The sequence below is a fragment of the Mustela lutreola genome, chromosome 13, assembly GCF_030435805.1.
Source record: "Mustela lutreola isolate mMusLut2 chromosome 13, mMusLut2.pri, whole genome shotgun sequence".
Taxonomy (NCBI): Eukaryota; Metazoa; Chordata; class Mammalia; order Carnivora; family Mustelidae; genus Mustela; species Mustela lutreola.
Window position 1 is genome coordinate 68,096,060 of NC_081302.1, and position 14,707 is coordinate 68,110,766.

At 36.9% G+C, this 14,707-nt stretch overlaps 1 protein-coding gene across 2 annotated transcripts in view; it reads left to right on the plus strand.

Moving 5' to 3' along the window:
* Positions 1-14,707, plus strand: part of ALG5 (ALG5 dolichyl-phosphate beta-glucosyltransferase) — a 41,006-nt gene that overhangs the window by 9,214 nt on the left and 17,085 nt on the right. For both annotated transcript variants that reach the window (XM_059144166.1, XM_059144167.1), the window contains one exon: positions 2,995-3,108. In XM_059144166.1, the coding sequence (XP_059000149.1) occupies positions 2,995-3,108 (114 nt within the window). The remainder of the gene's footprint in view (positions 1-2,994; positions 3,109-14,707) is intronic.

Genomic DNA, 14,707 nt, shown 5'->3' on the forward strand with positions numbered 1-14,707 from the left:
ACATGCAAAAAGGAGAAAAAGAAAGTAGGAGGATGCAATATCATGGGGGCCTTTAAATCTATCCATTCACTTATTTATTCAGCCAACACTGGAGTGCTACTACATGTCTACTGCTTTAGTAAAGATACTGAGACGAAGGACAACCAGAGGCACCTAGGTGGCTCAGTCGGTTGAGTGTTCGACTCTTGATTTTGGCTCAGGTTGTGATCTCATGAGTCTGGGATTGAGACCCATGTCAAGCCCTGCATGGGAGCTCTGCACACAGTGAGTAGTCTGCTTGAAGATTACCACTGTCTCTGACCCTATCCCCACTTGAGTGTGCATGTTCTCTCTCTCTCTCTAAAATAAAAAAAAAAATAAAAAGACAACCATCGTATTTTTAAGAATATCATAGTTTAGTAGTAGAAACAATGTAGTAGAAATGTATACCAAATGTTGGCACCACCTTCCATCTGGAAGGAGCAGCAGCAAAGACTTCCCATACAAGGTCACTTCCACACGGAATCTTTAAGAAGGACTAGGAGTTATCCAGGCAGAAGGTGGTGCAGGGGGCTTGCAGAGGAGCAACATGACCAAAGGTATGAAAGAAAGTGTCACAATAAGGAGCCGCTAGTAGTACATGTGGGTTGGCTTTATACAGATAGGTCTGAGAGGTAGATGGGTTCAGATCCTGAACTTTTAGATTAGGGACTTTAAGCTGTCACCTTTGACAAAGTGACAGCAGCCAGCGCAGCAGTGTAAGTGAGGTACAAAGAATCGTTATTTGTATCATGATGATGACATAGCAGCAGAAGAGGAGAGGACAAATGTTGTGAGGGTGAGGGGGTAAAATTGTATAATGTGATCAGGGAAAGGAATAATTTAACTGTGGCCTTGGGTGACAGAGGAAGAGAATGTCATTTATAGAAGGAATGAAACACCAGAGGAGGAGCTGGTTTAAAAGACAGTATCTTTTTTTTTTTTTTTTAATTTTTTTTTTTAAGATCTTATTTATTTATTTGACAGAGATACAAGTAGGTAGAGAGGCAAGCAGAGAGAGAGGAGGAAGCAGGCTCTCCGTGCAGCAGAGATCCCCATGCTGGGCTTGATCCCAGGGTCCTGGGATCACGACCTGATCCGAAAGCAGAGGCTTTAACCCACTGAGCCACCCAGGTGCCCCAAAAGACAGTATCTTTAATTGAGTTTGAGCCATGGAGTTTGAGATACCAAGTAGTGGTATCCAGAATAGCCTGGTAGAGTGTAAGTGAGTAATTCACATGCATCAGATGATAGTTGAACCCATTAAGTTGGCGAGGAAAAAGGACAACCAGAAACCAAGCCTTGGGGAAATGAAGCACGTAATGTTGAGGCCTCTGAGCCGTGGGAGGAGATAGGGTGGGATTGAATGGGTAAGAATGCGAGGCACAACATAGACTGCTTTTTTCAACAAGTTTGGCAGTGAAGTAAAAGCCATCGTTGGTACAGTGGGGAGTAGCAGTCATTAAAGAACCCTCTTTTGGGGTGCCTGGGTGACTCTAGTTGTTAAGTGTCTGCCTTCGGCTCAGGTCATGATCCCAGGGTCCTAGGATCCACCCCTGCATTGGGGGCTCCCCTGCTCAGCAGGAAGCCTGCTTCTCCCACTTCCCCTGCTTGTGTTACCTCTCTCGCTGTCTCTCTGTCAAATTAAATCTTTAAAAAAAAAAAAAAAAGCCCTCCTTTAAAAATAATAAAATGGCTTAGACAAGATTGAAAGCCAAAGACATTTTTCTATAATGCTAAATTATTACCACCAGTTCACCTTTAATGTATATCTTTGAAATAAGCCTTTGGTTTTTTGAGAGGTTTTTGGTTTTTGTGGGGGTTTTTTGTCTTTTTTTGTCTAGATATTAAACAAAACATTTTTATTCCACTTTTTCACCTATATCCTAGTGGATATGATCTTTTAAAAATTACAGAAACTAATTAGTGGGTTTATCATGTAGAATAAATGACTAAAATTTTGTCTACGTTTTTATTTATCTTACTTAAACTGTTGTGATATCACAAATAATAAATTCAGTCAAGTAGACCATGAGTTAAGAGTTGATGTATAATTTATTTCCATGTGAAATAAACACCCATAGAGCCATATTTTACACAAAACACCAATCAATTCAATATTGAGAGGCATAATTTTGCTAAGTCTCAGACCCCTCAAATAACATAAACTAGTGTTTGCATATATCCACATTTCCTAAATTTTAATGGTATTCCATATTTCTTTATTCAGTAATTAATTTGAACTAATTTAGATTCCAGGGGAACCTGGAATAAGGTCGGTTAAGCATCTCCCTTCAGCTCAGGTTATAATCTTAGGGTCTTGGCATTGAGCCCTATGCCAGGCTCGCTGATCAGCAGGGAATCTGCTTCTCTACTACTACTACCTCTGCCTCTGCTACTACCCCTGCTTGTGTTCTCTTCTCTGTCTCTCTCTCTCTCTCCCTCTCTCTCACAAATAAATAAAATCTTTAAAAAAAAAAAAAAAACACTTTAGATTCCATAATAAAGAATACAAAAGATCTATTATCTTAGGATATGTTTCACAGCAAGTTTGTATATATTACATTTGTTCAACACACCCGTAAATACTTTATTCAGATGCTGCCCTGAAGTAGACCAGATACATACACAATACATATATAATGTATATGATAGCTATTTTACTTTTTTGTTTTTATTGATGTAGGTTATCTTTTACTTGTCCAAATCTATTTTCTTACCATGTTTTATAAGGTATTAATGGTATGATCTCACAGAGTTTTTAAAATCATTAAATAGCATTAGATACATTTAGATGGATCTTACCCATGGAATGTTTTCAGGGAACTTTGGCCTCCTGCCATTTTCACACCCAATATTAGATATTAGACTATCCAATATTAGTGATTTTAAGTAAAGCAAAACAGACCGATATGTCATTGAGTTTAACCTTAATTTTAAGCGACGTTCTTTTAATCGAAATGTTTATATATGCAGGGTATATTCAGTTCTCGAGGAGAAAAAATCCTCATGGCAGATGCAGATGGAGCCACAAAGTTTCCAGATGTTGAGAAATTGGAAAAAGGACTGAATGACCTACAGCCTTGGCCTGTGAGTATAAGAACATAATTTAAATGGTCTTCAATCAAGAAAACGGGTAGTCTAAAGTAACATTAAAGTGGAATGTACATATAAGTTAAAAAATTGTGCTTCTTTTGGTGTGAAATTCCTATATACAACTTCACAGAAAAGCTACTCATTTTATTGTAAACATTACTGATGGCTGAGATTACTTGACAATTACTTATTTAATAAATTAGCCATCTCTGTCAATTTTCAATCACTGCTACCAAAGTTTTAATATTTATTATACATATTCAGCCAAGCTTTTTATTTAAAAGCATAGGCTGAGTCTCCCAAGTAAAGATGTGAAACAAACCTGGATCACAGAATTCTTATTCCTGATGAAACAAAACAAACCCAAGGAGCAACCACTCAGAAAAGATTGTGTGCAACTACATTGCCATAATTTCAAAAAGTGGAGATCGACTTTCACCAGCATAATGCATTTGAGATCCATCCATATTAATGATCTTTATCAATAATTTTTCCTTTTAATTGCTAAGCGATATTCCATTATATAGGAGTATGGCAGTTTGTTTATCCATTCAGCTGCTGAAGGACATTTGCATTGTCTCTAGCATTTGGTAATTATGAATAAGGCAGTACCAACATTTTGTTTAAAAAAAAAAAAAAGTGGAAGTTGAGGAAAGAAAAATTCTGATGCCATCTCCACCTTTAAAAGGCCATTTAGAAGAAATGAATTTACCAAATTCTAAGCTTTTTACCAAATAATCTCAATCTGGAGAGAATCAGACTGAGACAATGAGTAAGCACCATTGGACAACATTAAATAGCACACCTACCTACCATCACACAATATCTCAGAATTTCAACAGAAGCAAGAAAAATTGCTAGGGCTTGCTCTTTTCAGGACTTCAAGCTAAGTTTAGGGCATAGATCCATGTGACTAAATCCGTTCCTCAGTGGAGTGTATCCTTATATAGGACATAAAAAAAAAAATCTCACAACACAAAGGAACCCAAATAACCCAACAAAGCTATATTGGGCTTTAGGGGTGCTCCCTCCCTCCCACGCATACAATATTCAGGCCTTGAAACTCTAGTTCAGAGGGGACAAACAGGTGCTCCAAAAAGTACAAGTTACCCCTGCTATCCAGAAGGAGAGAATTTTCATTCGTAAGCCAAATGGCATAAAGCAAAGAAGGAATTAACATTAATTTATACAGCAATTGTTTTTAATGTTCCCAGACCGAAGAATAACCTCTCTTGGGCTTTTCTGACACCCTAAAACACATCTTGCTAACAGACACACAAAATAAATCAGGGTAAAGCAGAGATGCTCACAGACAAGGTTCAAAGCTATGGAGGCTGGATGCTGAGATGCTGGGGAAGGAGCTGGGCGGGGCCCCTCTAACTGCTCAGTTTGCCGCAAAACAAATGCTAAACACTATGCTTTTTGCTTTTTTTCTGTAATAGTGAAAAGCCTCTTCATATTTCTTTCAGTTAGCAAGAACAGGTACTAATGTTGGTCTTTCATAAAAGCCCCATGACCTGACATGAGCTTTTAAAACCAGGGGATACGGGACGCCTGGGTGGCTCAGTTGGTTGGACGACTGCCTTAGGCTCAGGTCATGATCCCAGAGTCCTGGGATCGAGTCCCACATCAGGCTCCCAGCTTCATGCGGAGTCTGCTTCTCCCTCTGACCTTCTCCTTGCTCATGCTCTCTCTCACTGTCTCTCTCTCAAATAAATAAATAAAATCTTAAAAAAAAAAAAAAAAAACCCAGGGGATACCTGTCTATCAGGTATAGTTCCCTTATACTGTCCAAGAGCTACCCTTGTTAGTCATGACAAAGTGAAAGAAATGTCACCTGCACCAACATATTACTATAGAAAAAGAACTGAAGTTTTATACAATAGAAAGATAAACTCCAAATGAAAGCCAGTATAATCCAAGAAAAGGGATAAAATTGCATGAAAGTATTTTTGCTGGAGAAATAATGAAAATAAGAATTCAGCAACTTAGGTATTGGAAGGAGAGATGGCAAAACAACAGAATGGTATTAGATAAATTACAAAAAGTAAAGAAACAAATAGAGGGCTGAACTAAGGTCAATAAATAGAACTATCCATGAATGAAATAGACCTAATTTAGAATTTATTATTATTATTATATATTTGTTAAAATAATCCCTGTTCATTATAACAAAAACTGAACAATAAGAAAAGTAAAACCCCAAAAGCAGAACATTTAATAGTTAAAAAACCTCATATCCTTCCTAGAAATAAGTATGTTTATTTAATTTTATGGCTTTTCACAAGTATTGCATTTCCTTTCACCATCACTGACTTCCCTTTTCTATCTAGTAGTTTTTCTTTAAAGATATTAAATGAGGGGCACCTGGGTGGCTTAGTGGGTTAAAGCCTCTGCCTTTGGCTCAGGTCATGATCTCAGGGCCCTGGGATCGAGCCCCAGAGCAGGGAGCCTGCTTCCCTCTCTCTCTCTGCCTGCTTTCTGCCTACTTGTGATCTCTGTCAAACAAATAAATAAAATCTTTTAAAAAATAAAAATAAAAAATAAAAGATATTAAATGCATTAACTAATACAATTCATAAAAATTATTTCTGAAAATATCCCTTTCATCTGTGCTGTTCAAAAGAGTAGGTACCTGCTACATGTGGCTATTTACATTTAAATTAATTAAATAAAATTATAGTTCCTCACTAAATTTTGAATTCTAGTTCTCACTGGCTACATTTCATATACTTGTGGCTATTGGCTAACACAGATCTTGAGCGTTTCCATCATCACAGAAGTTTTATTTCACGTTACTGCTTTATGCCATATGATATGAAATTATTATTGGATATGTTATATGTTCACTATTATTTAAAAAGTATTTCTTCTTCCACCTCTTAGTGAATCATGATAAGCTAAAAGAATATCCAACTAGTACAGTTGTTAGGTTTGATTTCCTGGTTCTCCCTAGAGAACCCACAAAGATTTGGTAAATGTTTCTTCTGCATTATGACTTCAGCTTGGGGGGGCCATGAGTAGGAAGGAGGCTGGATGGTTTCAAATTGTTTGCAGATGACTTTATGTCATTCTACAGTAATGCAAAGAAAAATTAAATGATGTAGCCAAAGTTACAGAGTGAATGAGAAAAATCTGGCCCTTCTGTGAATCCAGTTTCCTTTCTACAACTCTGAAAAGGAAAAGAAAGGTTTCAAAGTATGTGGATCAACTCAATAATAATTATTTTTGAGGGGTGCCTGGATGGCTCACTGGGTTAAAGTCTCTGCCTTCGGCTCAGGTCATGATCCCAGGGTCCTGGGATCGAGCCCCGCATCGGGCTCTCTGCTCTGCAGGGAGCCTGCTTTCTTCTCTCTTTTTCTGCCTGCCTCTCTACCTGCTTGTGATCTCTGTCTGTCAAATAAATAAATAAAATCTTCTAAAAAAAAATTATTTTTTTTAAATTGGGATCCCTGTGTACTCATGCTTCTGATAAAGCTTATAAATAGCCAGTCATTGCTCTCAGAAGACTTGCACTCTGAAGCTAACACTCATAGAGGAATTAGAAGGAATCTTCTTAATTATCTAATTCAGTTGTTGGCACACTTTTTAAATTTTTATTTATTTATTTATTAGATTTTATTTATTTATTTGACAGACAGAGATCACAAGTAGGCAGAGAGGCAGGCGGAGAGAGGGGAAGGGAAGCAGGCTCCTGGGTGAGCAGAGAGCGCATTGCAGGGCTCTATCCCAGGACCCTGGGATCGTGACCTGAGCCGAAGGCAGAGGCTTTAACCCACTGAGCCACCCAGGCGCCCCTGGCACACTTTTTCTGTAAAGGGCTATAGAGTAAATATTTTCAGCTTTAAAGCCATATAGTCTCTGTTGCAACTACTCAAATCTGGCGGTAGCACAAAAGCAGACCTAGATAATACATAACTGAATGACCATGTCCGTGTTCCAAGAAAAGTTTATTCACAAAACCAAGCAGCAGGCCAGGTTTGGGCCACGGGCTATACATTACAAACCCTTGGTCTACTTCAATCATTTATCCAACATTGGAAACTTTTTATAGCTACCAAGTGATCTTTCAGTCTCTGCTTGCATAGTTATAGTGATGCCCAAGCAGCCTGTCAGTCTCAACTGAGTTACAAAGTTCCTCTTTACATTAAATGCAAATATGCCTCCTTTTAATCACCCCCTTTGGTTGGTTCTGTTTTTCAGAGTGACACAAACTAGTGTCCTGTACTTCTTTGTGACAGCCCTTTAAAGAGGGAGCTGTTTTCTGTGTGGTCTTCTCTATTTTAGGCTGTCAGTAGTTCTTTCAGGTTTTAAAACAGCATATTTCTTTCTGTCATCATCCTGATCATTACCCACTGAGGGTGCTTCAGCGCATGTGGATCTGGTTACCACATTTACATAGTCACCTCACATGGCCAACTCTTCTGTATGCATTGCCATTGCACCTTGTCTCCCCATCCTCAAACTGGCACAAACGTATCCTCAAGTTGTGTTTGTTTTGCCTTGTTTTATTTAGGAATGGAAGTGTGACTGCATTAAACATTAGCATCAAAAATGTTCGATTTGCATTTGTCAGGCTGTAGGACTTTTTCCCTATCTTTAATGTAATTGCCATTCTGTTCTCAATTCATTTAAGTCACAAATTTGATAAGCATGAATCGTATATGTTCCCTTAAGACCTAGTAATTGACTAGAACAGTTCTGGAAATAATGAAACCAGAACGTGGGTTCCAAAGTAGTCAAATCCTATAATGGCTACATAACTAACTCACTAGATGGCAGTAGTTAGCTTCAGTATCTTCTGTGTTAGTGTGTTGACTCTCCAGATGTAATGGCTTCTAATGTTTTCTCAGCTGATACTATTTTTAATTGCAAGAAAAAGAAATTTGTTACTACTTTGTGCTTGTATTTCCACTTACAGTGCTGGATAGATTATCCTTAATGTATTTAGAAAAGTTACTTACAATTTCTTCTCCAAAGAAGATCTTTTAAGGTTTTAAACTAAACCTGTAATTTAAATAGAGCTTTGTATAATACACAAATAAAATAGGGATTTCTATTTGGTTCCAAATATTTTATCTGTTACCTTTTTTCTTTACATACAAAGCTTTTCTCCCAGCTTTTCAATTTCTTAACCAGTAGTTATGCTACCTCTTTTAATAAAATATGCTTCGTTTTACAGTAATTTTTCTAAGCAAAATATATGATGATCATTTGTTTAGTGGCTTAACTATAAAAATAGAATTAAAACTCCCTAGACAGGCAAAATAGATGACAAGAAATGGGCACTCCGTAACCATAGAGTAATTCCTTAGGCTGTGACTTGGATCTTGGATTTCCATTTAGTCATAGTTCCAGTAAACTTAGTTTTTAAGTTTTGAAGTCCACAAATGACGAAAGATAACAGATAAGGAGTAAAACTGCACTGAGAAAAACTACAGGAAAAAGATACTAACCATCCCACCTTCAACACACATACCTCTCAGTCTGGAGTGATTGCTAACTAATGTCCCTAAATGTTCCTTTGTCTTTAATATAGTAGTCCTGGGTTAAATTTGGTTTGGGGACCCTAACACTTCATACATATATGCATGGTTTGGTTTTTCCTTAAACGAGAATATGACAATTACTGTTTCTCCTCTTTTTTTGTGGACCGTGGGCAAGTCTAAGAGCCAAGTATATCTGTGTCACCTTCTCAGATGGCCAAGCATCCAAAAAAATCCCTTAACTTTCCAAATCATTTGTTTTATAGACCCGGCAGTTACACAAGCATTTTGCTGAGATCTTTGTGAAAATCCAAAAAGGCAGAACACAAAAATTAAGAAAGATAGTCTTGAAAATGTAAGAAGAGGTAGATTTTGCTCTGTGGAACTTTCAGGACAGTCTGTCTCAGCAGATCACACAGTGAAGGACACGAGCTTCCTACCAAAGCAGGTATATAATGCCAACAAACCTGGTTTGAAAGTGGGTATCTCTTAAGAAAAGGGAAAGCAAACTTTTTCTCTAAAGGGCCAGAGGGTAAATATTTTAGGCTTTGTAAATCACATATGGTCTCTGTTGCAATACTCTTTTTTTTTAACAACACTTGAAAAACCATTCTTGCTCATAGATCATGCAAAAGCAGGCAGTAGGCCGGCTTTGGCCCAGAGGCCATAGGTTACCAACCTTGTTCCAGAAGACTGAAACCTTAACGTTAACCAAAATTTTTTGCTGACCACAAAGATTTTCATAAATTTAATATCCTCATGATTGTCAAGAGAAAATTCTCTTAATTTAAAAGGCAGGAAAGGACAGTTGGGTGGTCAGTCGGTTGAGCATCTGATTCTTAATTTCATCTGGGGTTGTGATCTCAGGGTCGTGGGATCCAGCCTCGCACCAGGCTCCCTGCTTGAGGATTGTTTTCCTCTCCCTCTGCCCCTCCCCCTGCTTGCCCACCCCCCCCAAATAAATAAATAAATCTTTTAAAAATAAAAATAAATTAAAAACTCAGGGAAATGGGGCACCTGGGTGGCTCAGTGGGTTAAAGCCTCTGCCTTCGGCTCAGGTCATGATCCCAAGGTCCTGGGATCGACCCCCGCATCGGGCTTTCTGCTTGGCGGGGAGCCTGCTTCCTCCTCTCTCTCTCTCTGCCTGCCTCTTTGCCTCCTTGTGATCTCTGTCTGTCAAATAAATAAATAAAATCTTTAAAAAAAAAAACAACTCAGGGAAATAATTAGGCACCTTTCATCAAATAAAAAGAAAACAAGAATAAAGTTGCCAGGGCACCTGGGTGGCTCAGTGGGTTAAGCCGCTGCCTTCGGCTCAGGTCATGATCTCAGGGTCCTGGGATCGAGTCCCTCATCGGGCTCTCTGCTCAGCAGGGAGCCTGCTTCCTCCTCTCTCTCTCTCTGCCTGCCTCTCTGCCTACTTGTGATCTATCTCTGTCAAATAAATAAATAAAATCTTTAAAAAAAAAAAAAAGAATAAAGTTGCCAAATTTATCAGGTGAGTCTGTGCAGATTAATGTAATATTTTTATAGAACAAGTTCAAAATAAGAACCAAAAGGTTTAAATAATTCACATCCATTGATTCAATAATACATATCCCTTGATTCAGCTTTGAGAAGTTTACCTTAAGGAAATAATTAAGAATGTGTATAAAATAAATTTCCAAGGATTTTTTTCCTCATTTTAAAAATATATTTAATATAATTTCTTAGAGGAAACATTAGAAATGATTTAAAGTGTTAAATATTCATTTACACAGTTAAATTCATTGTCATATAGAATGCTATTCAGCATATATTATTAAGTGAAAAAATAAGTTTTAAATATCTGGTATCTATAGAGATAGCTGTAGCCCTATCTAGTTATCTATCTAATAAATAATGTATTAATATCAGTTGTCTTTGGATAGTGGGAGTGGAGATATCTTTTCAAAGTTTTATTTTTCTTCAGATTGATTTTAAGTTACTTCTGTACCCAACATGGAGCTCAAATTCACAACTCCGAGACCAAGAGTTGCATGCTCTTTCCAATTAACCCAGCCAGACACCCTTATTTTTTGTTTTTAATAATGAACATTTACTGCTTTTGAGAAAAAAGAGGGATAGGATTTTTTTTTTTATCAAAACATAGTTTTTTAATAAATAAAACTTTTTCTTAACTCAGTACTTCACTTTATATGCTAAGTTTTCCATTTCTGCCCACCTTGGATGAATATGATTAATTTTACTATCTGACTTTTCTTTTACTAATTTCTAAATTGTCACAACTTTATTTCTGTATATCCACCTCATTTGGAGTTAAATTTACCTTTGGAGTACTTATGCCAATTCCCATTTCTACTTCATATGTTTCTTTCTTTCTTTTTTTTTTTTTTTTTAAGATTTTATTTATTTATTTGACAGACAGAGATCACAAGCAGGCAGAGAGGCAGGCAGAGAGAGAGGGGGAAGCAGGCTCCCTGCTGAGCAGAGAGCCTGATGTGGGACTTGATCTGAGGACCCTGAGACCATGACCTGAGCTGAAGGCAGAGGCTTAACCCACTGAGCCACCCAGGCGCCCCCAATTCTTATGTTTCTTAATTGTGGGTGTGGAGCTCAAATACTCCTAGGTTCAGACTGCATATAACTTTGGGCCAGTTAATCCACCTACCTCATTTCCTTATCACTGACAAATGGACAATAGCCCTAAGTTCATAATCCTGAGGTAATGATTAAAATTTTAAAAAATTTATGGTTAATTGTTTAGCATATGTTGAGCACTTAATATCCATTACCTCTAATTATTAACATAGTCTTTGTGCTTGATTTTTCAGAGCTAATTCTAATGTTACTACTGATAATCATTGATATAAATTAACACTATTTAGTTCTTCTAGTCTATTCCTTCTCTCCAGTGAATTGTGAGGAAATACTTAAATGGAGAAGTACTAGGTAAGAGATTCTGATGGAGCATTTCTTTCTAGAAGACAATATGGTACCACTTTTTACCACTTTTAAAAGCTACCTGGCATAGTAACTGAAGTATTCATTTCAACACCCACAAAAAAATTAGCAATACTCTGAAAGAGGCTTAAAAGAGACTTCATGTTTACATACATTTTCTAATACGAGCAGTTTTAAAAGCAAGACTATCTTTTCCTGAAGAACAGCTAACTGTTCTAAAAGCTGTTTAGATGAATTCCTTATGATGGAGAGGTCAATACCAGGGATTCAGTTCTTACATCAGAACCGCAGATATACAAACTTCTCCTAAAAGCTTTTAGAGACTTACACTGAGAGAAAAAATTTTGAATGAAAACCTTTGTTGTTTTAATTTGTTTTTAGTTTAATTAAATGGCATTTTTTTTTAATTAAATGACATTTTAATTCTACTCAGTCTCTGAAAGGTAGGAAGATGTCCTTTCCCGCCCCCTCCCCCATCTAATACTCGGTAACATTGCTGCTCTTCTTGGATTTTACTTTGAAGCTTATTTGCGATATACTGTCTGAACTTTTTACACGATTCTTCCTTAAGAAAAGCATTCTCTGGGGCACCTACCTGGGTGGCTCAGCCAGTTAAGCCACTGCCTTCAGCTCGGGTCGTGATTCCAGGGCCTTGGGTAGAGCCCTGTGTCCGGCTCCCTGCTCAGCAGAGAGCCTGCTTCTCCCTCTCCCACTGCCTGCTGCTCTGCCTGCTTGTGCTGTCTCTCTGTCAAATAAATGAACACAATCTTCAAAAAAAAAAAAAAAAAAGGGAGAGAAAGAGAGAGGGAGAAAGAAAGAAAGAAAGAAAAGCATTCTCTCCCTTCCTGGCAAAGTACCTCTGCCAGAAAAAGGGAAGAAAGTATTCCTACTACTAACTAGTAGGCAAAGTATGTAACCATACTTTACAATACAATACAATAAAAAATACAATAGCCACTAAAATTTCACCCAAGTTTACCTTTTTATTATAAAGAAAAGAAAATTAGATCACATGTGGTTATATTTTCCCCTTATAGAATTAACAAATTTAAAATAAGAATACTTAGAACTGGCAAGGATTTGATGAAGTAGTCAATATCATACCCATTTAGTGGTAATATAGAGAGCCTTTTAAAGAATAATTTGGCACATAAACATATTAATGTTCAGTTTAGTATTCATATGTTCAGTTTAGTATTCTGCTTCTATTACTTTTTCCAAAGTAGGAGATCCAAAACATTCATTTTTTAAATGTTCATATGTTCAGTGTAGTATTCTGCTACTATGACACTTTTTCCAAAGGAGGAGATCCAAAATACAAATTGAGTTTTATATTCAAAGATGTTCTTTTGGTCACCTTTCTAAAAGCAAATTAGAAATAGTCAACACATAGGCAACAGTGAAAATATGGTGAATCATTATGGTGAAATATAATATTGCCCTCACCATTGACACAAAAAAGAAAGACAGACATGCAATTCTGCTAAAGTTCTTGAAAAGTAAACCTGAATTTTATCAAGCTTCTAACAACCAGTTTACAGGAAATATAGGAGACAGAGGAACATGATAAATGTCAGCAATGTGAGTACAGTCCACAAAATCCAACATCTGGGAAATTCTACAAACTAATTGCATAGTTTCTTCAACAAATAGAGTATAAGAAGAAAATTAAACCGAAGTGGGGGGAACACACGGGTAAAAGAAACATCAACTAATTTGTATAAATTTTATTTGGCTTTTGATTCAAATAAACTGAAAATATTTATGAGATAAGTGGACAAATCTGAAAACTGTACCTGGTGGTATTAAAGAATTATTAATGTTTTAGTTGGGATAGTGCTATTTGTGTTTGAAATATACAGCAATTTATAATGGGATGCCATTATAATTGGATGGGATAGTGATGAGGAGCTTTAGAGGAAGCAAGATTGGCCATGCATTGGTATTTTTTTTTCATGTATTAATAATTGTTTAGCCAGATTATGGGCACATGGGGGCTTCATTTTCCTAGTCTTTCTGCTTGTGTGTATTGTTTGAAAATACTTATAATAAAAAATTGAAAAATAATGAGTTGAATGTAAGAAATTTTTAGGTTATTTTGAATGATAAAACTGATATGTAGGTAAATTTCAGCTATGGTTTTAAATGCAGAGGGGGAGAAAACACTAGGAAATAAATAAAGTACTATAAACGACTGCTTTTAGGTAGTGAGATTAGACATGACATTTTCTCTTTATAATAAAGTTTTATTATAGGTAAATTTATATGCTTGCCTTTTTTCCCCCTACAATATGCACTTTCAGTTTTGTTTATTTTGATGAATAATTCAAAAGTCAAATGGCACAAGAAGATACACAGTGAAGGGAGGCCTGTCCTTCATTTCTCAGACACTCAGTTACTCTAAGAAGTAACCCGTGTTAATTTCTTATATATCCGTCTGGAAGATGTATATGTTTTCTTTATTTAAAAATGTGAACTGGGGGCGCCTGGGTGGCTCAGTGGGTTAAGCCTCTGCCTTCGGCTCAGGTCATGATCCCAGGGGCCTGGGATCGAGTCCCGCATTGGGCTCTCTGCTCAGCAGGGAGCCTGCTTCTCCTCATCTCTCTCTCTGTCTGTCTCTCTGCCTATTTGTGATCTCTCTCTCTGTCAAATAAATAAATAAAATCTTTAAAAAAAAAAAATGTGAACTGTTACACTATTCAGTGTTCTCTTGTTCCACTTAACAATGTATCCTGGGGATTGAGCCATATTTATACAGCTAAGTCCTTCCTCATTCTTTCACGGTGTCATAACTAATGCCTTTGGATAGACATGCAAGTTTGCTGCTTCAAACAACACTGAAATGATTAACCCTACTTGAAAGTCCTTTCATACATAAGAAGTTTATTTAAAGGAAGAATTCTTAGTTGTGGAATTGCTGGATCAGATTATATGTGTATTTGTAGTCTTGATAATTTTCATATTCCTGTCTGTTGGGCGTGTAGACACCATATGGTAAACACAGATAGGTTGTATTTGCATTGCTCTTGGGATACATGTGATTGAGGATGTTTTCAGTTGTTTAAGAGCTATTTTCACTTCCTCTTTTATGAACACTGTATTCATAACCTTTGCCTCTTTTCCAGCTGAGTTATCAGGCTACTTTTATAATAATTCATAGGGGC